The 24404-nt window shown below is 39.9% G+C and overlaps 1 protein-coding gene across 2 annotated transcripts; it reads right to left on the reverse strand.

Annotated features, from left to right (window-relative positions):
* Nucleotides 1-6010: 6010 nt before the first annotated feature.
* Nucleotides 6011-23639, reverse strand: NDC1 (NDC1 transmembrane nucleoporin). Of its 2 annotated transcripts, XM_055724896.1 has the most exons (18): nucleotides 23487-23639; nucleotides 23298-23418; nucleotides 22026-22127; nucleotides 21499-21673; nucleotides 20864-21002; nucleotides 19377-19485; nucleotides 17865-17916; nucleotides 17114-17246; nucleotides 14801-14893; nucleotides 13437-13518; nucleotides 12403-12558; nucleotides 11111-11365; nucleotides 10882-11000; nucleotides 10589-10639; nucleotides 9501-9564; nucleotides 8241-8341; nucleotides 7134-7294; nucleotides 6011-6266 (listed from the first exon to the last, which is right to left on the reverse strand). In XM_055724896.1, exons 1-18 carry the CDS (start codon nucleotides 23526-23528, stop codon nucleotides 6203-6205), a joined length of 2019 nt encoding a protein of 672 aa, XP_055580871.1. In that variant the 5' UTR covers nucleotides 23529-23639; the 3' UTR covers nucleotides 6011-6202. The 2 variants fall into 2 exon arrangements, with proteins under 2 accessions (XP_055580871.1, XP_055580872.1); XM_055724897.1 differs by lacking the exon at nucleotides 23298-23418 and having other exon boundaries at nucleotides 23487-23589.
* Between the last annotated feature and the right edge of the window lie 765 nt (nucleotides 23640-24404).

Here is a 24404-nt window from a genome sequence, read left to right on the forward strand (position 1 = left end):
AAATTTCAAAAGGACACAATTGGAATTGTGAGGCCTTTGTCTAACTGCTGCAGTATAGACAGAGGTGGGAGGTGTTACCATATGCATTCTGTTAATACAGGGCAAAACAAGCTCTCCAGTGGGAGAAATAACCAACTTTGTTATAAATAACCTGGTTGCAAACAAGCTGTCGATTCACACACAGCAGTTTATTTACAAAGGTATGCCAAGTCCAGACTTGTTTTTGTTTTAATTTACTGCACCACAGATAGTAAAAAAGAAACAACCAAACAAAAACTGAGTCAAAGGGATTGTCTCCATAAGTATGCCCGCTTCTTAGAGATTGCCTATATCCCTTTAAGGCAGCACAAAGTCCCTCTTTATAGTGGTTTTAAAATGACCTCCTAAATTAAGACAGCAGGGTCAAACTGACCACACATTATCTAGCAATGCCCTCAACTATTGCCTCATAACTTACAGATTTGTTTATAGCTCTTGTAGTTAGAAAAAAGAAATTCCTCACTGTGACTTATCTTTTAAAAACAAGTGTCTTTTCAATAGCTAGCACATTTTGGAAAAATCATACGGTAATCTTGAATCCACCTTCGTCTTTCTTACAGTGGCTTTTGGAGATGCTCGTCATTTCTTGTAGTCTTGCAACACTACAGATGTGTCCCTCCCTCCTGCCTCTCCAGTTAATGGGCAGATCTTTCTAGACAACTCTCAGGAAAACAACATCTAAAGAAGGGTTTGACCAGCCTCCATTCAGGATATGGTTGTTTACACCTGCAGTTAGCTTCTTCAGAAGTTCATCTGTACTATTTCTCAGCATCAGTCCATAAACAGATTCATCTCTCACACCATGCATGCACAACAGAGGTAGTAAAATAAACTTAACTTGTAAATAAACAAACAAAAAACCCAGGACAGCACAACTTAAAAATGTTCAGCTTGTAAAATCCAGTCCTCAGCACTGGGACATGCCAGGTCTAGAACTGCTGGTACAACCTTGATTCACATCTACTATAAATGAGTTACAGTACTAGCATTATAACATGTTCCCACAGTTATTTTGCCTGGGGATCCATATATCCACTGCACTGAAGATAGTGACTGCTGAATGTGCAGCTAGATGCTCTTCTGTTCTCTCTTTATTGGTGTCTGGACCACATATTGAATTATATTTACTGCACATCAACGAAACCCTGTGCAAAATACAGAACTGTTAGTTTACTCCAGGGCATTTCTTTGGTGTCCATCACTGCAGAGGCCTACCAATTTGCAAACAAATACTGTGTTACCCTCATCGGAGGTGAGGGAGGGTGGAGTTAGACTAAGCCCCATTTTACAACGGAGACCCACAAGCCAAAAGCTTCAGTCTGAGTGCTAAACTTGTGACAAAGACTGACTGCTTCCCTCACTCCAGGTTATTTAGCACTTCTCTTCATTGTATGTGGTAGAACACATTTCCAGTCCCACCAGTTAAACTCAACTCTTGGTCTCCCAAACAGAGCATGCAGAAACCAGGAGACTTGCAAAGAGTGGCCACCCGTGAAGAGCTGCACAGGATCTCTGTGATAGAGGCAAGGACAAACCCATTTCTCCCTGGCAGGGTTCAACTTGCACTGAGACTGGGCTTTCTCTCCCTACAGCACTCGTTGTGGTTGCTGATGAAGCCTTCCCCAGACCTGACTGCCAGGGTCTGCAAAGGCAGCAGCTCCCTCCTGTATCTAACGGTGAGCTGCAGCCCTGTGCTCAAACTTTGTACCACCACTGACAACAAGATCCGCAGCCCAGCGCTTCCCCAAACCTGCTTTGAGCAGTGATCTCTGCTGGTAAACTGACAGGGAACCCAGTGGTTTACAGAGCTGTTACCCCATCTACCTGGTCCTCAAAGCTTGCCCTGGAGTAGGCACCCTGCCGGCCTCTTGATCCAAAACATCCAACATTTGCTCAGCAAGCTCCAGCTGTGGGCTTAGTAGAGTGGCGAATGATGCTTACACACAACCTGTAACAATCTTTGACTCACAGGCGGCTATATAGTCCCACTCCCCATTCCTTAAAAATTCACTCCAGGGCTCTTCACCATGCCTTTCCAGACAAGATGCAGTTAAATACAACAGCTTGCCCCATCACTGTGTTTTAATAGTCGGAATTAAAAGTTATTTAAGAAGCAAAGGGCAAAGCCTGTATTTTCTGTGTGTTTGGGGCAGGGGAGGGAGGCAAACTCACTATACGCTCAGCACTTGGTTCCCTTGATGAGTACACGTTTTAGGCCACAGTTTTCTCTGAAATTCTTCCTACATCAGGAGCTGAATCTTTAGGGGGATTAAAAAAAAAAACACAGAAAAAAGAGAGAGAACTCCTATGCCATCATCACCTATTAGAGGAATCAGCTAGCATATCCAGCAGGCCACCCAAGAAACTGCTCCCCCTCGAATTTGTGTTTTGATCTCATGGCAGGCTCCAGAGACACTATGTTCATTTTTCTACTAACTAGCTCTTCTGTAGTCCCAAGATTTTAACAAGGGCAGAAAGGTGAGGTCTTCTCTAATTTATTTTTTTGTCTCCTGAAAACAGAGTATGGTGTAGGTTTTGCTCTCAGGCTGTTCTCTTGGACACAAGGGAGCTGCACGGTTTGTTTGTACTACAGGTTTGTCCAAAGCAGATATGCCAGATGCAATTCTCTACCATGAGTCTGCAGCAAGGGAAAGCAACAGTTCTGATGTGAGAACATCCCGTTAAAACACAAGAGCTTGGCAAACAACATTTCAGGTACATCCACAGCACCCAGATGCATTTGATCCACATAGCAAATAACATTAACACAGTACTGGTGATGGAAAATACCAAGACCATAGGGGAAAATGGGAGTATGGGTTGTGGGAGAGGGTCCTGGGCTTGCAGCATCTGTGATGATTCCACCCAGACCTTCACCTTTTTATTGCATCTTTGTAGAAAGGTGGTGTTGGGAGTGGTAGGAGCAAGGCTGCCATCAGCGTGCCAAGCCCTGCAGCTATGAAATGCTTGCCTGAACATGCAAGCACTGCAAGCTGCCACCACTTATCCCCTGGGGAATGCGCATAGCAAGAAGAGCCTCCGCAGCCAAGGGTGCTCCTAGGGCCACCTCACATGGACTCACATATACCCAACCCCCCACCCCCGCCCCCGGGCAGAGCATCAGGTCTCACACACAGCCAGTTCCAGCAGCTGGGGGGGGAGGTCTGGTGAGCCCATAGCCCACTGATTACACAACTTGCCTGTGACCGAACAGGTACCAGCAAATTCATCAGCAAGAGATTGATACTTCCATAGTTGCAGCTGGATGCATCTGCAGGGGTGCGTGCCTTGTCCTCAGAGCCGTACGTGTATCTCAGTAGGTGGGAAGATGGCTGCTGGAGGCCCGAAGACACCAAGTGCAATACACACAATACAGCCTCTGTTCAAAGTAAGCAGCAACAGAATCGAAACCACTTCATTTCAAGGGTGTATTCAAGCCCTGAGCTGTATTTGGCATCAAGACAATTCTCCAAAGTGGCAAAGTGCTCCTGCCCAGCTCCCTCGGGTACAGCAGTGTGCAGTAATTCCAAGGACCGGGGCCACTGCATTTGTCCACGCACAGCCCAAATTTTAAAAGTTACATCTCAGTATTAAGCAGGACAGGGTATTTTTTCTGTATTTACATATTTAAGAGTTAAAGCTTCTATTTCATTACTCCATTGCAACAGGAAAACAGACCTGAACCATCAACTGCACACCCTTCTGCAGCTGCAGTGGAAATCATTTCAGATAAGTCTTGACTACAGCTGACCTGTTGGGAGAGGCAGGTAGTTCACAAGGTTACCAGCACACTGTCAGCTTCACTTGTACATGTGATAGGCAATCCAGCAAGAAGATGCAGCTCAGCTTTGAGATGATTAAACAGATAAGAAATATTAATCAGGCTTGAGGGCTCAAATTTAACTGCAGTTACATAAAAACCAACTGTAAAAAGGCTTTATTTTTTCCCTCGCCCAGAATGCAGAAATGAACTTGACTCTTCCCATACCTCACTGAAGCTTCACAGACTGATTATTTTTATGTTAAGACAGAAGTACATAAGAGGACTTGAAACACCAGCAGTTTGCCAGAGGAATATAATTATTCCCAAAGCCAAAACTAGAATAAGATGGTATCCCTGTTTGAGTTGTGCACCGAGTTACCACATCTTCAGAGGGCACCCAACATACGCTTCATATTCTTGTAAACTTATATTCACCAGCACAAGACACACTTAAAGATGCACTTTTAAGTAAATGCTTAAAGTTTACAGCTCTTTAAGAATTGGAGCTTTTAAAGAAACCACAAAGCAATCAGCTTTGAAAGCTCTTCTGTCATGCACAGAGAATGCCATGAATCACACACACATTAGCAGATGTCATGTGCAAATCTCTACTGCAACACAAGGAGGACAGACCTCAAGCACTTAGGCATCAAAAAGAAGTCTACATTTTAAGCCTGCTGCTGACAGCCATAACACTGTTAATTACAACTTACAGCTTATAGTTGTGGCAGTGTTGCAGAAAATACCAGAGCAATAAAAAAAAATAACTGCACCTGTTTAAATGCATGAAAAATTTATTGGAAACTTTTGGCTGAATTACTTGGGTCAACAGTTACACCTGAGGTATTAGCTAAAGCACCATTTTAACTCCAGGTGGATATTGCAACACCAGAAAATCAGCAAATTAAATTATTTAATAAGGCAGGCAAGCAAGAGACTGACATAATAGTCAAACCTGTGGTAGAAGTTAAGCCTGGGGAAGCTTTAAAAGTCTTTGTGCTTAACCTTTAAACAGAATGAAAGGCTGTCCATCACCTTACACTGTTTGCTGTGAGCCATCTCAATGCAAAAGGAACAATATAGTTCAAATTTTCACTATAAAATCTAACACATGCAGTGTCTGCATTACAAGAAAATTACGTGGCTCTGGTACTGAGGAAAGCAAGATACAGGCCTCTGTAGATTTGGGGTTTTCTCTTTTACCCAAACCTCACAGGCCCCCTAGAGAATTATTACTATACAACCACTCACTGTCAGCTGATCATTTCATCACACCAACATAACTGGCACGCTGGTCATCTTCAGATCTTAGGTACTCTATCAAAAACAACCCAAAACCATAGGACTAACAACACTGAAGAGAATGGAAAGAAAATTATCCCAATTTTCTTTCCCCTTATCACAGTAAATTAATTTGCAAGACTACTTAGCATACTGTTCTTTCAAGGATATTACAGTAACATACTGCAGCTACATCTAAGCTCTTCATACTCCAATACATGTTTTCTAGTGTAGATACCACAATAACTGGAGTCAGTTTAAAAACAGAGTAGTTAATTTTCAAACAATTTAGACAGGTTTACTTCCAGATAAAGAGCTTTAAAAAAAATGCTTTAAAAAGTGTCATTTTTCACCAGAAGCTACAAATAATGTATATTATTTTAAATATGCTGCAAATATCCTTCCTATCCCCCTCAACAGAAAACTGTCGACCTAAACTTTTAATTAACGTCATTACTTGGGAGTTTTACTAAATGCAGTAATGTTTCCTATATGTTTCAGCACAGATTAGAACTTAGTTCCCTAGGTCACCTTAAAGATAAAATCCAAGCTGCTAGCTTTTCAAGCAGTATTTGTGTCTTAACAATGTCTTTCTGCACACCCATTCGACTCTGAAGGAGTACTTCCACCTTACAAGAAAAGTAGCATGTTTTATTCCTGGGCACATCTGTTTCTTACTCTTAAAGTACACACTTCATCTGCACTAAAAGTGTTATCAACTAAATTTATGAAACACTTAGGCACACTAAGTATCTATGTAAATCTCTCCTCACAGCCCTTTAACAGAAAGGGGTAGGGAAAGAATATGTGAAAAGCAGTGAAGGATCCGAATGGCAAAGTAACTCTGACAATCTCAAATGTCAGAGTCTTACGTAAAATAAGAACTGACACTTTCTCATTTGTAAGTGATATTAAAAGAAGGCAAGATGAATTTTTGAAAAAAGTTTTATTATACAAAAGATGATTCAAACCTGAAAGAGCTCTTCTACAGTTATAAGAGTTTTGTTCTGTAACTTGTACTTCCATATGCTTTTCCAAAAAAACAAGACAAAAAGGCTCATTAGTCCCACCTTCTTCTTACCAAGTGCTGGGAGAAAAAAAAGTAGTTGCATCAAAATCTTATTCTTTGTATTCCAAGAATTGCTGAAGTCTTTTCTTATGTTCTGTAGACACTTGCACTGCACTAAAAACAAATGCAGAACATAAGATTTTTACATGAAATGTAATATACCACAAAATAAAGCCTCATGCCAAAATTAAGTATACACTGAAATCAACAATTACCCTGAAGCTAAATTTTAGGGTTTTCATACAGCTGGGTTTTCTATGTTCCAAGACAAAAACGTATATTAACCCTTAAAACTGTCCATTCTTAAACTCAACAGCTTCCACTACTAAAAGGTACTTGTCCCATGAAACTGAGCCTATTTCCTTACCATCAAAACACATACAAACAACTGTTTAACTTGCAAGAATGATTTAGGTAAGAAAGAATCTCTTAAAATGATCTCTCCTATATATCGAGCACTTCTAAACTAAGTGACATTTCATCCCCACAGGGAGAGATGAGCAGATACCGCAGGAAGTTTCAGCCCCACATATTCAGTGGCCAAGTATGGAAGTCTGCCTGCTGTGACAGTAGCTGAGAAAGAGCCATCAGACAATCAAGAAGCAAGGGAATTTGAATATTTGGACTCTTCATAGGATTCTCAGGATTGTCTCCCCACAGGACAGACAAATTGTCTCTAGTCAATTTACTTTTTTTTCCAACAGCTAAGATTCACTAAACAAGTGGTATTCATGGACTGCTCCTAAAGAGTTCATGAAAAGTCACCAAGAAAAATTGCCCAGAAATCTATGAATAGTAAGTTTCCAAGGCGGACCATATATCTACACAAGAATTTTTTAAGGTTCCACAAATCAAAAAATACTAAAATACATGTTACAATAACAGCCTGAAGGGATTTTCGCCCAAACTTCCCTTTTCATAGGTCCTACAATAGTATTGATTAAAACTAAGTTTAGCAAGCAAGCATGAAAAAGTTCTTACTTTAAGTGTTCTCCAAAGACAGCAGTTATCCGGTATAGTGCCGTTTTCAGAGATGCCCTAAGTGCAAATCGTAGTGTTTTGTAGGATGTGTCTACCAGACTTCCTGAAATCCTGGGGGGCTTGCTAGAAACATGAGGCAGTTTGAAATGTCTGTCTACAACCTGATGGAGAAAAATGTAAGTCAACTTTTTTCATCTTTTAATTAGTTCATAGTGTAATTAACAACATCTTTATGTCAAATAACACCAAAAAAAAGTGAAAGTTCAGAAACTCCACTAAGACACACAAATGTAGTGGAGAATGAACTTGACCTTGCATTTCCTCACTTATCAATGTGAACAAAGAACCAAGTTCTGTCAAGTAAGATTCTCTGTTAATGAGTCTTAAATGCTAAGCACAGCACGATGGAGTAGAAAGACAATTCTGTCCTCTGTATTGTGACTTCTTTCTTTGAGAAACAAGAGTACTGGCTTCACACCCCCCACACCCCGCCCTGCCTGTTCTTGGATAAATTACTTGCACAGAAAAACTTTAACTCTAAATTCTTTTCAAGAATCTCCATCAAGGCAGTGTAAAATTATTGTGTCAATAGGACACACATAGCCTTGGAAACAAATCTTGATTTTTTTAAAAATACACATTACACAAACATCAGTAATTTGAGAGTAATGTGTTAGTATTAGTAGAGATATGTCACACAGATCTTATCTCCTGTGATTTGCAGTGTCTCAAAGTGCTCCACATTCCATGAGGAATTGTGTACAGCCAAATAAAGATTTAAGTCCTAACTATGCATAAAATATAATAACTGTTGCATCCCTGAAATAAGGTCTTTAACTAAGCACACAGTACCTTTTTTTAATTAAACGTTCCATTAAACAGATGCTTTCTACTTCTACATTTTAAAAACTGAACAGGTTTTTATTCAGCTGTTTCATAATGCACACAGTGGCAACTAGCTGTTTTGTTTAGATTAACTGCAGAAGAGCTGTTGCAATGGTAACAACCTGAATGTTATGAATGGTCAGCAAGGTCAAAATATAAAATTAGCAAAACTACTTCTCTTCTGCAGAACAAACTGAGTAAGAAAAAATTAACATTTTTTACCTCCTGAAGAGTCAGTAAAGTATTCAGAATAGCTGGCAGTGTAGTTTGGACAACTCCAAATTGGTCTTCAGTAAAAGAGGCTGCTACCAAATGAGACAAACCTTTTCAAAAAAAAAGTTTGCTATAAATTACTGAATTCTCAACATTAACAAAAATTTAAAAAAAATTCTCTGCATTAACAAAGATCATGGGTTTGTCTGAAGATTCTACTAGCGTGGAGGAATCCTTTACAACTTACAGCAGCCGGATGACTCTGAAGCAGCTTTGGCTTGCTTCAGAACTGGTCACTGATTTGGTGGGTATACAATAGTTTGTGGTTGATAAGCAAGAGAGATTATACACAAAAATTTTAAAAAAGCATTGGTCCTCCTTTCACTGCTCTGACCAGAGCTGCACCTGACATCAACCAAGAGTCAGGACCTATTTCACAATTCTAGCCATAAACAAACATTTCCAGATGACTTAACTTTCTTTGTTCAGCTTGTATGAGAACTCTCTACTACTCTGAGGGAAACTTTGATTTAGCTTTAAATCCCTTCTCAGTTTCAGCCTAGCCCTCTGCCCTTAGTTAAAACACAAATGGTGTCTCCTGCTTTTCTGCAAACTGCTGTGATTCCTGTCTCCTGACTCTATACATCTCAACTTATCACCCTCTCTAACACAGCATGGTGTACTTGCCCATAAAACATACAACCTAGGAAAAAGATCAACTTTTGCAGTCGAATCTAATAAAAGATTCTATCAATACTGGTATTTGCAAACAAAATCCCATAGTGCAACCACATACTGCCTTTGTTCTTTCAATTCTCTGCAGATCATCTTTTTCTATTTTACTACCCAAGTGCCTCCTTCCCTCAACTCTCCACAACTAACAAGAGCCTTTGGTCAGAAAAGCTGTTGTAAAAAGACATCATAGATCTGTTACAGGAAAGAACATAGAAGGGATACATGGGTTCACATGGGAGACAAGCAACAGACATCAAGTTTAGGAATGTCTTAACAAACCTCTACAGAATCTCTACCAAATCTCTCCAGAGCATAAACTAAGAGATCTCACATGGGATCTCAAAACTAACAAGTGAATTAGACCTTTATTCATGTTGGTATCTGAAGTGCAGTCAGGTTTTTGTCAAAAATTCAAAGATTTTTCTTCTATTACTTTTATAAGGCACAAGCCCCAGAAACCTGGAACCAGATCCTTTCAGTTGTTGTAGTTCATGAGCCAACAGAGCGGATCACCTGGGAACAGAAACCACTTACCTTCCAAAGCCCAGATGTGCATTTGGGCATCAGAGAAGACAGCTTGGATGGAGGTTTCTGGGTGCTGAGAAGAAATCAAAGCATTCTGAGTGCATTTTATAAATAATATCACCCAACAGTGCAGGTTTCAATTAAGGCATTATACATTTGATAAGGTCAGGTCCCTCCCCTCAGCCTGCAAGGCTGACAGATCTCAGGGAATACCCAGAAAAATCTGATCTTTTAAGAAACTAAAACTCTTTTTGGACAGGAACTGCCCACAAAACTATAATTGGCAGTTAAAAGAATATTAGCTAGCTAGTTTTCAAGGGCTAAATGGGCAATAAAATTCCCCCATGCCTATTTTCATGATCTTGCTTCCCTCCATCTCCACTCCAGCCTATAACTGACCAGAAAACACTGTGCATGTAAGCACATGCCATTATCACATACGCAGAAAAAAATCTGCATATAAAAATATTATCTCTACTTGCAGGAAACATTTAAATCCTTATAAAACAAAGATCTAAATTAGAGGAGGATGCTGACTTATTGTTCAATTAGGCTAAGAGAAATACCCAATTGTTTTGCTGTGTAAACACTATGCAAGTTTAGTTTAAATGTTCAAATTCACCTGAAAAGTAGTAGTAATATTAGTACCAGTATTTCATAAGCAGAAACTCCCAACAATCTAGATACTTCTTCCACAAAGGAACACTATCAAGAATTCATTTGGTATGTTGACCTAACAAAAAGCAGTTAACTGATTTTTTAAATTAACTAGAAGCTGTGTCATCTTAACAATTAGTATACAGAGACAATTGCATTTAAGTTCTCAGTTGTGTTTTACTGGAACATGATGCTTTAAGCAAAATGCAGTTTATAATCATATGAGTTTAAACAAGTGTTATTATTCTTTTTTATGCAGGTATGAGATAATGCTGCTATGAAACTCACAGTAAGTGGAAAGTTGTACTCAATGGAAAACCTTAGGTTAAAAGGTTTTAGAAGCGTTACTACATTGAAAAGGTACATAGTGCCACAGCAGAACCCATATGTGCACACATTTCTAGTCCATGCCACTCAGTCACAAAACATAAGATGATTACCTTGCTGAAGAAATACATTATCAGCACTCGTTTTGACAAGAAGGTTTTTATCTGAAAAGAAACAACGGATTACAAATATCATTTGTGTTTATCTAAGTTATGCACAGTTGGCCCTCGTCAACTCTGTCATTTTCTCACAGTATAAAGGGATTGGGGGTGGGGGGAAGGATTTTTACTACGTAAGCTAACTGGAGAAGGAAGTATTCATTCAAAAAATTGGAAAGTTATTGCAGAAGGGAGAACACCTAAGCTGCACTGGCTGTAACCTATTGGTACTGCAACTTCTACTCTACCTGTTCTTGCTTGTTCTGAAGCCATGTGTAAATAAATCTTGGCTGTACTGCCTCACTGCCAACTCTTGCAGCAGAGAGCACTGGGAAGGATTCTTGGTGGGAGCCGTTCATCTGCAGATCTACAAGAGAAATACAGTATCTTCAGAAAAAGCAGTTGGCTGTCACTTTAATCCTTAAGGTACAGATCTCTATCGACAGGTTAAAAACAGTGCTGTGGAAAAATCTCTACCTGAAACTGATGTCCACAGCTTTGGTCCCCTTCTCATAACATTAGGACTTTGAACTGATCCGTGCCAAGGGGAGTTTACATCCAGAATTCCTGTCTTGCAATTTAAAGCAGGTGAGCTGAAAGGCGAGCCAACATTAGACCCAGGTGATGTCTTTAAAGGCATTAGGGACGATTTAGCCAGCGAAGACATGGAGGCTCTGGGCACAATATTAGACCTCTCTGACTGGAAAGACATGTCTTCTGTACCAACAGCTCCTAACGACAAAGAATACACTGCATGAAGAGAAGCAGGCTGGTGCTTACAAAATACAAGATGGGTTTGTTATTCGACTGCTATTTCAACAACTTCTGTATTGTCAAAGCTTTTATTAAAGGACACTGTTTCCACTGCAGTTCTGCAAAAAGTACACGTCGAGTATGGAGTAATGAGAAAGAGTCTTGTGGATCTATTTATTTTTTTCCTTTTACTAGCCATCATTACTATGCCCTGGTATATATCTGCATAAAGTGTGCTTGTAGGCTTAAGTACCAGAAAAAAGGCTACGTAAAGAAGAATGGCAATTTTTTCTGATTCTGCTTGGCATGCAAGAAAAGACATGTCAGTCCCAAAATCCAACGAAAAGCAGCACCAGAAGAAATTAAACTCTGACATACAGTTCCCCGCTGTTCCCAGGACACTGGTATCCTAGGCACTGACTGCCAAGGGATTCAATTCCCTGGCACCCCTTGCGCTAACACAACTCTGCTGCCAGGAATGATGCCTAAGTCTGGCATGTAAAACACCAGAAATGCTTGCAGGCTGCACACAGCTCAGGAGTCAAGACTGGCTTTTCTTATTCTACAGTGGTATTAGTGAATCACACAAACATATTCAAAGTCCCCACAACAACAAAACAAAAAATAATTCTACCACCTTAAACTAATCATAAGAGCAGCTATGCAAATTACAAAGCATCTCTTGGCAAGACTTAAGTTCTCCCTCTACTAAGTTGAACCGTTTACTAGTAGACTTTCTTTATTCATACAAGTGTGGAAAAAATACTGTATTGAACATAACATCATGCAAAGTAAACAAACTGAGCAAACATGATCTTTCCAAGTTTTCTAGTTATTTTGGGATTACTTCAACAAGAATACCCAAAATGAAATTGGGAGGGAGACTATTTTAGTTTGGATTTATTTACAGAAACTCCTGTGACTCATTTTCCCCATACAACTTGAGACTAACGTACCTATGTAATCTACTGGTACTTTCATGCTTTACAAGCTATTACGAGCGTTTCCTCACATACCTGGAGTCTGTGGAGATACTTTCATCTCTCCTGCTGGCTGCTTTGCTCTCCCATTTGCTGCTGCAGCTTCCTGCTGTGTGATCAGCCTCTGGGTCAGATCACTCAGAAGACTCAAACACTCCCTTGATATTGCTGTCCAGTTGTGCGGGTGTCCACCTAGCAGCACGCACACAAAAAGAAAGTGCAGTAGGTGTGTTTAACCCAGATTCTCACCCTTCTGTCTATTTTGACAGTGCCCATATTATGCTCTCAGCATAAGCTTCAAAGTTATACTTCCACTCCATTTCTAACACGACAGCGTATTTTCACTGCGACAGTTTATTTGTACTGAAAAGAAGATAAAAACATGGACAGATTCTGCCCTTCTGTCAATGCATAACTCTAAAAAGACTTGGGTGAAACCTGCTAAGCAAGCAGGAAACAAGCAGTTCGGCCCATCAGATCTGAAATCACTAAACAATGAAAATGAACAAATACCAATGGTGACGGTAAACAGTTTTGAAGTAGTACAAACACTAGAATTCCTGATAAGGTGTAACAAAAAGTTCCTGAAGGCTTCTAAGCAGTTTTACTTGACCTTCTCTGCCATATCTTTGTATATAGCAAGAGTCCTGCGTACTAACTGAAATTATAGCCATTGTTTGCTTTCACAGCTCTAGCTCTCCTTTGTGCTTGATTTCACCTCACTCACACCTCAACCGTAGGTTTTCATACGCATCTCTTAGATTATTCAGTTTGGACTGTTTGACTGGTGGTGTCAAAAGGACCCTGCTTTCAATGTCCTAAGACCCGTGTTTCCTCACGGCTGTCATTTAAATCAAACAGGCACCAGAATTTTTTTTTAGTTTAGTAGATGAAACTGTATGAATATAGATAACTAAGCATCCTTTTGGAAAAGGCACCATAGGGATGAGGCCTCCTGGCTTATGTAGCATGACTCACAGCAATAAATCACTTCTAAAAGCATTTGACTAACACTTAAAAAAAAAAAAGAAAGAATTAACATGAAATAATTTTTTAATTTTTATAATTACCTGGCTGACTAAGGCTAAAGACTTCCTGTCGTCGAACAGGAGAATACTGGGAAAGTAACGTCAAGTCTTGTAAGGCTAAAAACTACAAAGAAAGGAAAATGTTTTAGAGCACGCAAAATCCAATGTACTTCCTTCAAAAATGTAGTTAATCATACAAAAGCAATCCCTAACAGAATGAGTTCATGCAGACTAAACCCAGCCATGTAACAGAAAAAGAAAAGAGGCAAATGACTGCACACATCCCTAGAACCACTCTGGATGGGGCTGCCAAAGTAAGCTCTTAGTAAGAGCTTCAGAGGACTTCACTGATAGTGTTAAGATAAAAAATTACATCTTCTTTAACAGCTAACAGCTCAGACTGAAAGAGCCTAAGAGGCAAAAAAGTTTAAGGCAAGAACTGTTTTTGCAAGCCAGAGCTCGACTACGGTGTGCCATACCATAAAGGACCTAATTCTGCTTTTTCATGTGATTAAGTAATTAAAGTAGCAAACCAAAAATAACCAGATTTCTCACACTATGCAAGACCCAATTATAAATTAGACACTCTAGTAACAGCTGAGATTATAAATTAGACTTCCTCTCCCTTTAACTGTGCTATGCTCGATCCTTCCCCATTCATCCTTCAATAATGCAGCAAAGCTTAAAAAAGGATTTAAATGGATTGCAGTCTATAATATCGCCAGTTTTATGAGATATCTGTAAAATCAGTAAATGTGGATTTTGCAAGTGCAGGAGAATAGCATTACCTTTATTTAGATAATACTTCTTATAGAATGTCTCAAAATTCTCAGTATTATAATCAGTAAATCCCATTAACGATTACCATAGCCAGACCAAAATTACTCTCCTTCACTTACAGATTTGAGGTAGCTTATCAGTCTTGTCTTTTTTTTTTTTAAAAAAAAAAAACACAACATAAATACGGACATAATTTTTTAATTTAAAGGAGGACCCACACGTAAGACCTCAAATATAAGTAGCAGAGGTAAAGTGGTAAGAGGGTACAACGGTTTGACAAAACCCCTGTTCATCTGACAAGACTCAAAGTTGAAAGAGTTAAAGAAAACTGTTCTTTTTGCATAAGTACACACTAATATACTTATGCTGCAGACAAACAGACCTTAGTTCTAAATAAATGAGTCTGTCTTCAGCTTAAAGTAACACTGTTGTGAGCACCAGCAGATGTCACTACTAAACTAATTTTCACCTTTAGGTGTAACTGCCTCCTTGAGCATTCTGAGGCAGCCTTCTAAAGAACTAGCACCTCAATTCAAACACCTGGTACCTAGAAGGTCCAATTGCATGCTTTGAGAAACACCTTCTCAGCACCCGTCTAGCTGGGAACATGGTGGGAATTCAGTTACCTTTATAATGAGGGGAGGATTGCTATTTAAGATTTTAGGCAGGCACTGGTCTGTCTCCTCAGCAAAAGTTGGCTGGACAGGAAAATGATGCGTCTAAATAAAAACATCAGAGGTTGTGTTATACAGAGCAAGACACAAGAAAACCTTGTGAAAGACCACAGCTGAGTTGTTACTTGTCAGATGAACGACGAACTACAAAAGCACACACCCCATTGCTTCAACTTACTGTAAACTAGCCTGAAATGCCCAAGACAAACAAGACTACTTTACTCCTTATGCTTAAAATAGAGAAGTCTTAGAAAATCCAGATATCTTTATCTTCAAATGCCTTCCATGTACCCATATAATTCATAGCTGGGGCATTATACCATTCCGAAAATAAATGCCTCTAACCATATACCTGGGAAGAAACTAGTGACACCATATTCAGAAACAAGACTGAAATCTTCACTGTAATGTCCATCTTTAACAGTGTAACCACTCTGGTTAAGAACCAAGAGTTCTTCTACCAAATAGTAAAAGATGGTTTTATTCTTCTTTTGCACTATTTCACTGATGAACTAACAAATTGCTTTTTTTATCATCATGATATTCACCTTTGTGTTTTGATAGAATTTCTGTTCTTGCGGCTACAACATTTAAGATTTAAACAGCAGTGCTTAAATCATATCAAACATTGCATCTTTTTAACTCTAACGTGGATGACTTTGGGCACAAAGCTGACATAATTGTGTTACTGTACTCATTTTACACATCATAGTTTTAGCCTCCTCTGTTTCCAACTGCAAAACTGAGATCTGAGGTAGCAACTACTTTCAAAACATTAATAAAGTGACTTCACGTGGACTACATTTACAATTTCTTTCCTGACTTTTCAGTTAACACTGCAAATATTTACTAACCGTTTTGGAAGTTTTTTAGCTCATTAAAAAAAATAAACAATGTGGAAAAACAGATCTTTTGTTCAACAGTCAAAAGGGCAAGGTCCATTTTATACCTTCACAGCTGGACGTTTCTTTTGTCTTCCATAGTTTTAAGCAATACAATAATTACAGACACCACAGCATCCACTGGCACTTCAACTATTATCCTTTGGAATAGGTTGTTTACACCTCAGAGCTGTTGGAGCCGATTCTGGCACATCATTACATCAGTTCAGATTAACTCATTGTTAATCTTTTTTCCATGCAGTCACAACAACTAGATCTTTTTAAATCCATGTTAACACTCCAACAAGCACTGTATGCCATTTCATTCCATAGGAGTGCTTTGCACCAAGTCATTGATCCAGGGTTTAAACCTTGCGGTTTTTTCCTCCTAAAGATCTGCAGACTAGTAATGTTTTTTTAAAAAAAATTAAGTCAGATGAATAATTTTTTTCCTCTATTCTTACAAAGAAATATCTGGATTTGTCAACAAAGATCAAGCCTTCTCCAATTCTTTGTTGGCATGACTTTTTTTCCTCTCTTCAATCATAGTCTCACATTTATTCTAATACGATTCATTACATATTTAAACGATCTTTTTTTAGCCACATTAATTTGTAACTTTATGATTGAATGAAAAAGCACAAGTGTCTTAATTCCCAAGACTGCTTGAACTCTACTTTAATACTGCAGCCTGAATTAGATTAACATGTCTCTGCTCTGGAGAACAGTATACTTTGATGGTTTGCCTGAATTTGAGATTTCTAGAGCCTAGCTCACAGAAATTTGGCAGCATTTTGTTCTCTCTTCTGTTGTAAAATTTGAGACCTATAGTTTCTGGCTATTATCCTCCCTTGTAACCTGTAGCTGTTTGTCGCAAGTCTTCAGCTAGTCTCATACTCAAATACAAAATCATTGCATGGAAACACATGCAGAGATCAAGCTAGTGAAGTACACTCTGCCAGACACCTATCGGCCATGCACTGGCTCATCTGCCTTCACACCTAAAAAGCGCGGTGCAGACTCTACGAAGCACAAAGTGGTTCTTTGTTAGGGTGGCCCCAATAGCATCTGCACAGATTTAACATCAGTTCCGAACAGGAGAAGGGGGACATGGAAACAGAAGTAGATGAGCAAGAAGATGTGGCAGCAATAACAATGCATTAATTTTGTAAACAGCGCAGACTTCTCTTGCTATAAAGAGAGAAAGGGAAAGTCAGTTAATGCCCGGGCCTCTCTCAACTGCTCAGTTATCAGATACTACCTGTAGTGCTGCCTTGAAAATGCAAGAATTCAAAACAAGTTACTTCCTAGTGAAGCTGCTTTTGAAAAGCATTATCTGTTAAACACCAATGTTACACCTTTAGCACCACCACTAAGTACTAACCTCTGTAGCGTAGATTTTGAAGAGTAACCATGCAGTGTACCAGGTAATCAGAAGAAATACACCACATAGCCAGCCATGGTAAAACAAGGAGAGATCCAATAAGCCAGTCAGAGTGTCAAGAGGATGCAGTTTGCTGCAGATAAAACAACCAAGAAGATACAAGTATTTTTATTATGGAAGATGTCTACAGTAAGCTGTTAACAGTAGCAACAATTGCAAGAATAAAGTTGTTTTTTTGTTTTTTTTTTTTGCAAAAAAACCCCGGTTTCTTAAAGATGCTTGAGATACCAGTTACTGAATTTTTCAATAACTGTGATGAAACTAAGAAAAAGAAATATGAAATAATAATGATTACTGGTTTAGTCAATTAAGGTATCAAGACTTCAGCTTCCCTATTTTAAAACAAATGGCAGCCATTTAAAGATGCACCACCCCCAAAAAAACCCCCGACAGAAAAGCAGATAAAACACATATGCAATTTGGAGTATTATTTTTAATACTTTAAACACTTACAGAGATGAAGGAAATAGAGAAGATTCCTTAACGACTATCTACAAGATGGTTCCTACATGGGGATGTTGGTTCCTTTTGGATCCATTTCAGAAGTACCCAATGCTCCCCACATTCTGTGTGGGAAGGGAAGGAACCAAGTCTGACTACACACAGAGCCAGTTGCTATGCTGGATTTCTTCAGCAAAGGGAGCTGTCAGCAATATTCTCCAGCAAGTTTTCAGCACAACATACTACTGACCTGTCTATATGAAGATCCATTGTTGTACTTATCCACATCTTTGGGATGTAACCTAGGGGGTCAAAAAGAAACACTGAAACAAATACGACACTGCAAAGCATATACACAATGGGCCAAAAAGATGACAGAAGTAGAACGCACATACAAGACCAGTCTCTTGTCTCTATAACATGCCTGCACCAGGAAACAGTCTGCCTTTGGGGTTTGGGGATTGTTTGGGTTTGTTTGTTTTGCAAAGAAATAGAAGAGAAAAGGCTTCAGGCCAGCAACTATACATTAAGAGATGCAGACCTTAGCTTTTATTGCTAGCTTCTCAGCATTGAATTGTGTTTCCTCACTAACAAAAGCAGGTTAACAGTAATTTAATATTAATTTTCACTACAGCACAGGCAGCAGCAAAGTGCTTTTAAAGACTTAATGGAAACTGATATAGGACCACCATACCTCTAATTTATCCCCTAATGTAAAAGTTTAAATAATTCTAGCATATTTTGACATCACTTAGGAGGATAATTACAACCATAATATAAAAAAATCCTGGGTTTTAGAAAGTTCAGTGCAACCACCTTCATCAGCACAGATTTTTTTTACCATAGTTTTAAAGACCAAACTTAATTTTCATATAGGAGGGAGCCATACTGCCTTTGTCTCCCCAGCTTCCCCCAAATAATATAAAGTACACTTGAAAATAAAGCCAAAGTGCTAGTTTTTACTTTAAAAATAGTGACAATATAGCAACAAGTCATGCCCACTGCTGGTATATCAGGTTCAGCTCTGTGATGCTACATTTCCAATACCAGGCAATGGAAGGAGCAGTCCAAGGCATGGAGATGTTTATCCATGTTAAAAAATAATTGGGAATATTTGAAGAAAAAAGGGAATATAAATTACAGACTAAAACAATTATTATTTTTTTTAAAAGCGCACTGATTTTAGATTTAGAATCTTTTTGCCACAAATCAGGACAGGTATGTAAACAGTGGCCCAATACATCAGGTTTTAAAATACACACTTGTGAACCACCAGCCAATTAGAGTTTGGTAGTTGCTTTTACATGCAAGTTATTTCACAGCTGCCTGCAACAAGATCTCCTGCACAGAAAAGATCACCAGAGGCAGTAGCCTGTGTTTTAGTATAGTGACCAAACACATACCTCAGGTTAGAAAACTATTGTTCTCCACTCCTTTCTCATTAAAATACTGTCATGTTCTTTTTATTGTCTTGCTGATAACACCTTATGGAAGGTATTACTCTCTTTGGAGAAGAACCACTTCTCTTATGCTAAACAACCTTCTGTGAGACTGTAAGAATTGCTATCATACAGATACTGCTGTAAAAACCCTCTGCCTTTTTTTACTGTTTTAATGAGGTATTAGATTCTCTTTATTTGTTTAAACAAGTCTATGTGCCTTCACCAAGTTACCTGGGAAGGCTGAAAAATAATATAACAGGCCTGACTGATTAAAAATACCATTAAAAAAAAAAAAAAGAAAGAATATCAGGAATCCTTACCAAAAAAGTAATATGCGACAGAGAAGTTTCTAACAAAATATAGCGATTGCACACAACTGTGTTTAACAAGGAGAGGCAAAGATCTTCTGAAACGTAAATACTTGTATTGCTAAAAACAAACAAAAAAATAGTTTAGTATTCTGCATTCAGAACAAATCAATGAAACTGTTTAAAAAAAAAAAAGGCAGTTGAAAACCTGAAGACTAGATGAATTAAAAAAATTAGTTTAACACAATTCCAGGTGTTACACATACTATTTACTCTCTTGATGTCTTTCTGCCATTTTATAACCACCTCTAGTTCTCCTCCCTCTTCCTACCTGTAGCAGTATGAAAATGGAGGATGGGGTAAATTGACTATACACAGGGGAGCAAACTAGAAAAACGCCAACACAAAATAAACAAAAACCCAAAGAAGACATATTTAACATACTAGATTTCATTTAGATTAGAAGTGTGCCATTCAAATACAGGGCAAATTCGGACTAGAAAGTGTTAGAGAGTCAGTAATCCTCCAAGCAGTGAGAGCAATGTAATACTGACACCTTTCTCCATACAAATGATATGTCTTATCTTAACAACTAAAGCAACCCGTCTGACATTATATGCAAATGAAATCCAAGTAATTTAATTTTTTACTTGGCTAAGATGCATTAAAAAAGACAGAATTAATATTCAAATAATGTAATTTTTAGAAATACTGAACTACAGCATTGCCACAACAATGCTTGGTTTGGCGATAAACTGAATGGTCATGACTTAAATGTTTTCCACTAACACAACCAACCTCCTTTAAAGATACCTTTTACCAAATTGGTTGGACTTTGTAAATCCGGGAATCGTGCAAAGTTAATGGATGCTATGAGGCTACAGTAACAGAAGAAATATTTTTATAAGGTGTTGTTTCACAAGCCGATTCTCACACTCGCACGGATTTCTGTAGAACTGCTAGAGCCCCCTCCAGAGGAATTAATGGGATTCAGTTTCCATAGCACTACACAGACGAACACGCTCTGCACGTTTGAGCTTTAAGCAAGATCTAATGTGCTATTAAGGTTTTAAGTGACCTGGTACCCAGTTACAACTGATAATACGGGGGGGTTTCTCACTCGCAAAATTTTCAGCTTTTAGGTGACCCCTGCTGTCAGTTCCAGGCGTTAATAGTCAGTTTGTGTGTATCACCTCTTTTCTGTAGTTCACTTTCTGCAATGGTCCACCTCAGCCAGCTTTTAATGTGCATCACAGGAGTGTAAATTTTATAGTCACAGCATCCCAGATTTCTACGTTCACTCAAAAGGATTTGAGCAGGAAGGAGGAAGATTGACTCTACGAGCGTTTAAAGCTAATTGAGCATACACTTCACCTATTAGTGAAAGCATACCAAGAGACAGCTGCTACTGCCGTATTCAAAACTATAAACAATCAAAGTTTTTTTTATCACTGTTTTACTTAGACATGTCTTTTGGTAAAGGTGTTTAAACATCTTACCTGTATGATTGGAAATGGCAAATAATTCATATTGTTAATAAGATAAAAAAGACTGTAACTGTATCCCATGAAAGCTCCAGAAAGTAGAAAAAAAAGGTGATACTCATTTAGGCACATCTCAGGAACAGCATCATCTAAGCTAAAACAGAAAACCTAGAATTAATTCTCAGTTCAATTAAAAAATACTCATTCTAGCCTTAGCAAGTTAAAATGAAAAGTTTGATTTTACTTTCCTGATCTGTACATATGATGATCTCAGTTAAGTTTTTTCTAAAGCAGGAATGCCACCACCTGCTTTTGTAGTTTACACACAGGGATTCTTCTGGTATTTAAGAAGTATGTCACATTAACCAACAGACCAAGACTTATTAGTTCAAGTAACAACCAGTTTGTCATCATTCAATTTTCCATTAAGAATCCTGGCAACGCACATTTTCTGGCCCAATTATTCTTCTGTCCATTGTAACATTTGCAAATTAGGGTATTTTCTATCCTCTAATAAAGGATATCAACATATAATTGCTTATTTTTCATACTACTAAAATTTTAGTGTTTTGTTTGAAAGACTACATCAGTAAATACATTTTAAAATAAAAGTTCTTTGCATAACTTAACACACACACACAAATAATTACCTTTCTGAAGGCATGCAGGGCACAGCAAGGAACTGGAACTTCCCTTTTGTCATAACTGCAGCACACCAAGCAACCACCATTCCCATTATGGCATGAACAACCGAATGGATAACTTGCTGAGGGTGAATAATTTTTCCTATCAGTGCTAATCGAGAGCATGGTATTGATGGCACAACTGTAAATAAAAGTCAAAAGTGACTTCTCATTTCTTACTAATAAAACCCTTCCTTAAAAAAACAAACACACACACAAAAAACCCAAAACCAACCCATTGCCACCAAAGAACTTTTCACAGCTGGAAATGGCCACTAAATGATAAAGAAATCAATGAAGTGGCTCAGCTAAGAGTGTCTCAGCCATGAGGTAAGCAGGAATCTGGGATGATTTACTTAAAATAAAAGCTTTGCATATTGTCTGTATTAAAAGGAATCTACAAAAGTTAAGTACATCAAATTTAAATACATATCTCTTGAAAAGGTCACTCTAAGTCAGGTATCACAGACAGTTCAACAATTTACATAACCCACCTGCATAAAATTCAACGTTGAAGATGCTTATGACTAGTACCACCACAGACATAAGGAGGATACAAAAGATGACATACGAAGTATATAAATCATTGAAAGAATCTAAAATTTAAAAAAAGATATCATTGCTCAGAAGATTGCAGTAACACAACAGCGACACACACTTCAGCAGTTGGCAATAATCCACTAAGCGCATAAAGGGGAATAATGTTCAACGGACTCTCCAACCTCACATGTGATCTGTCCAGCTGTACATTTCTGCATAAAAGCATATTTAAATTTAACAGAAATTATTTTACACCCTTATAATTGGTTTTCTCCTAAGTGAGCACTCAGAATGTTGTTTAAAAAAAAAAAGAAGCCATCAAAAACTTTCAAAATTAATTAAACAATGGGTCAACTAACACAGCTTCTCTCCTCTTAATAAAAGCTGCAACCATACAGCTACACTTACAAGGTAAGAAATTCCTTACAGAGCTAATTACTTTTGATTAGTTATTTTAGGCTTTTGTGTTTTCAAAGAGGGAAAGAAATCAAATCTTTCAGCCTGGAGCAGATAAATGACTACAGGTATCAAGCTTCCATCTAAACATCTCTCATTTTCCTGTGTGCACTCTGGGGAAAGTTATTCTCACCGTGCAGAGTGACTACTTCAGGATATTTCAACCTGTGATTCAACACACTTTAGTTAGAGGAACCTGAAGCTCTTTATGCAAGCACCAGCTGCACAGGGCAGAAAGGGGAAGTGTGTCCAAGTACTTAGAACAGATAATTAAGTCACTTCACTTAATTTTTTTTTTACATGACCTTGCAACAGTTATTTTTATCTAGGGAGGATTATGGCTGTTGTGGCTGTTAAGTATCACCGAAACTTACATTTCGGAGCCTAAAGACCATTCAGAAACCAAGCAGCCACGTCACACAAAGCCACCGCCAGTTCCCACCATCTGAGGCAACAGGTGGGGGGCAGGGGAAACCCGCATACACAAACACTTGACTGTAAAAATACAAAAGCGTCAAAGGGCAACTTGTCCAGTATGGCAGATTTTATTTTATAAACGGGGTTAAAATATTAATATCGAGTTACTTTAAGTAACGAAGCACTCCAGCAGCCACTGCTACGGTGACAAGTGGATCCGAAAGGCAGACGAAGGCCCGTGCCCAGGCCCTCTAGGCTCTGCAGACACACAGACACACGCCCCTCCCTTACGAGAGCCCCCAGCCCTCCCCCCGAGCGGCTCCCGCCCCACAGCAGGAGGGCAAAGCACCTACTGGAGATCCAGCACACCGGGTGGAAGGGGTCCAGGCCACTGAGGACGATGAAGGCCGCGGTGCAGACGGGCAGCAGCAGCACGGACCAGGCGACGGCGGCCGCCACCCTCCAGCCCAGCACCTGAGGGAAGCACAGCGTGAGGGGCCGCGGGGTACAAGGGCCGCCCACATCCCAGGCCCCGCACTCACCTGGCGGAGCAGCGCTCGCTGCCGGCCCACCCCCGCCTCCATGGCTGCGGCCCGGCCGCCCGCTCCGCCGTTCAAAGTCTCCGCCGTTCCACGGCCACCCCCGCACGCCACTTCCGCCGCACGCCGGGAGGGCGGCCGGCCGGCGGCCAATGGGAGGCGCGAAGAGCTACGTTCCCCGCCCCCTGAGCGGAGGTGACGTCCCGGGTAGCGCCAGGGGACTGCAAGTCCCGGCGTGCCCCGCGCGGGGCCGGCAGGCCCAGGCCTGGGGGAGGCGCGTGGGTCCCGCGGCCGGCCCCACCCGGGCACAGCGCCGCTCCCTGGGCCCTGAGCGGCGGCGGCGGCCCGGCGGGGAAAGCCGCACGGCCCCTCGGCGGGGCAGGGCGTGGATGAGGGGGCAGGCGGCCAGCGGCAGCCTGGCCTGTGTTCGAAACGGTGCAGGCCGCAGGCCCGGGGGTGAGGCTGCGCTTCGAATCCTGTGTTCAGGGTTGGGCCCCTCACTTCGAGAGGGATGTTGAGGGGCTGGAGCGTGTCCAGGGAAGGGCAACAAGGCTGGCGTAGGGGCTGGAGCACGAAGCTGATGAGGAGCGGCTGAGGGAACTCAGGGTGTTTAGCCTGGAGAAAAAGGAGGCTCCAGGGGAGACCACCTCGCTCTCTACAGCTCCCTGAAAGGAGGGCTGTAGGCAGGTGGGTCTCTTTTCCCCAGATAACTAGCAACAGGGCAAGAGGAAACAGCCTCAAAATACACCAGGGGAGGTTTAGGCAGGATATTAGCAAATATTTCTTTACTGAAAGTACAGCAATGCATTGGAACAGGCTGCCCAGGGAGGCTGTGGAGTCAGTGTCCCTGAAGGTGTGTAAAAAAAAAAAAAAAAAAAAAAATGCATCCAGGCAGCACCTAGCAACATGGTTTAGTGATGG

Source organism: Falco cherrug, chromosome 12 (assembly GCF_023634085.1).
Source record: "Falco cherrug isolate bFalChe1 chromosome 12, bFalChe1.pri, whole genome shotgun sequence".
Lineage (NCBI taxonomy): Eukaryota > Metazoa > Chordata > Aves > Falconiformes > Falconidae > Falco > Falco cherrug.

What these genes read in the sequence shown, in the direction of transcription:
- NDC1 (XM_055724896.1), bottom strand. Translation starts at nt 23,528, where the DNA reads ATGGAGGCGGGGGTGGGCCGGCAGCGAGCGCTGCTCCGCCAG. An exon ending in TTCAGAACAAGCAAGAACAG is followed by an intron (nt 10,640 to 10,881) that starts GTAGAGTAGAAG and finishes GTTTCTTTTCAG; the next exon opens with ATAAAAACCTTCTTGTCAAA. An exon ending in TAATGTATTTCTTCAGCAAG is followed by an intron (nt 9,565 to 10,588) that starts GTAATCATCTTA and finishes ATTTCTTCTCAG; the next exon opens with CACCCAGAAACCTCCATCCA.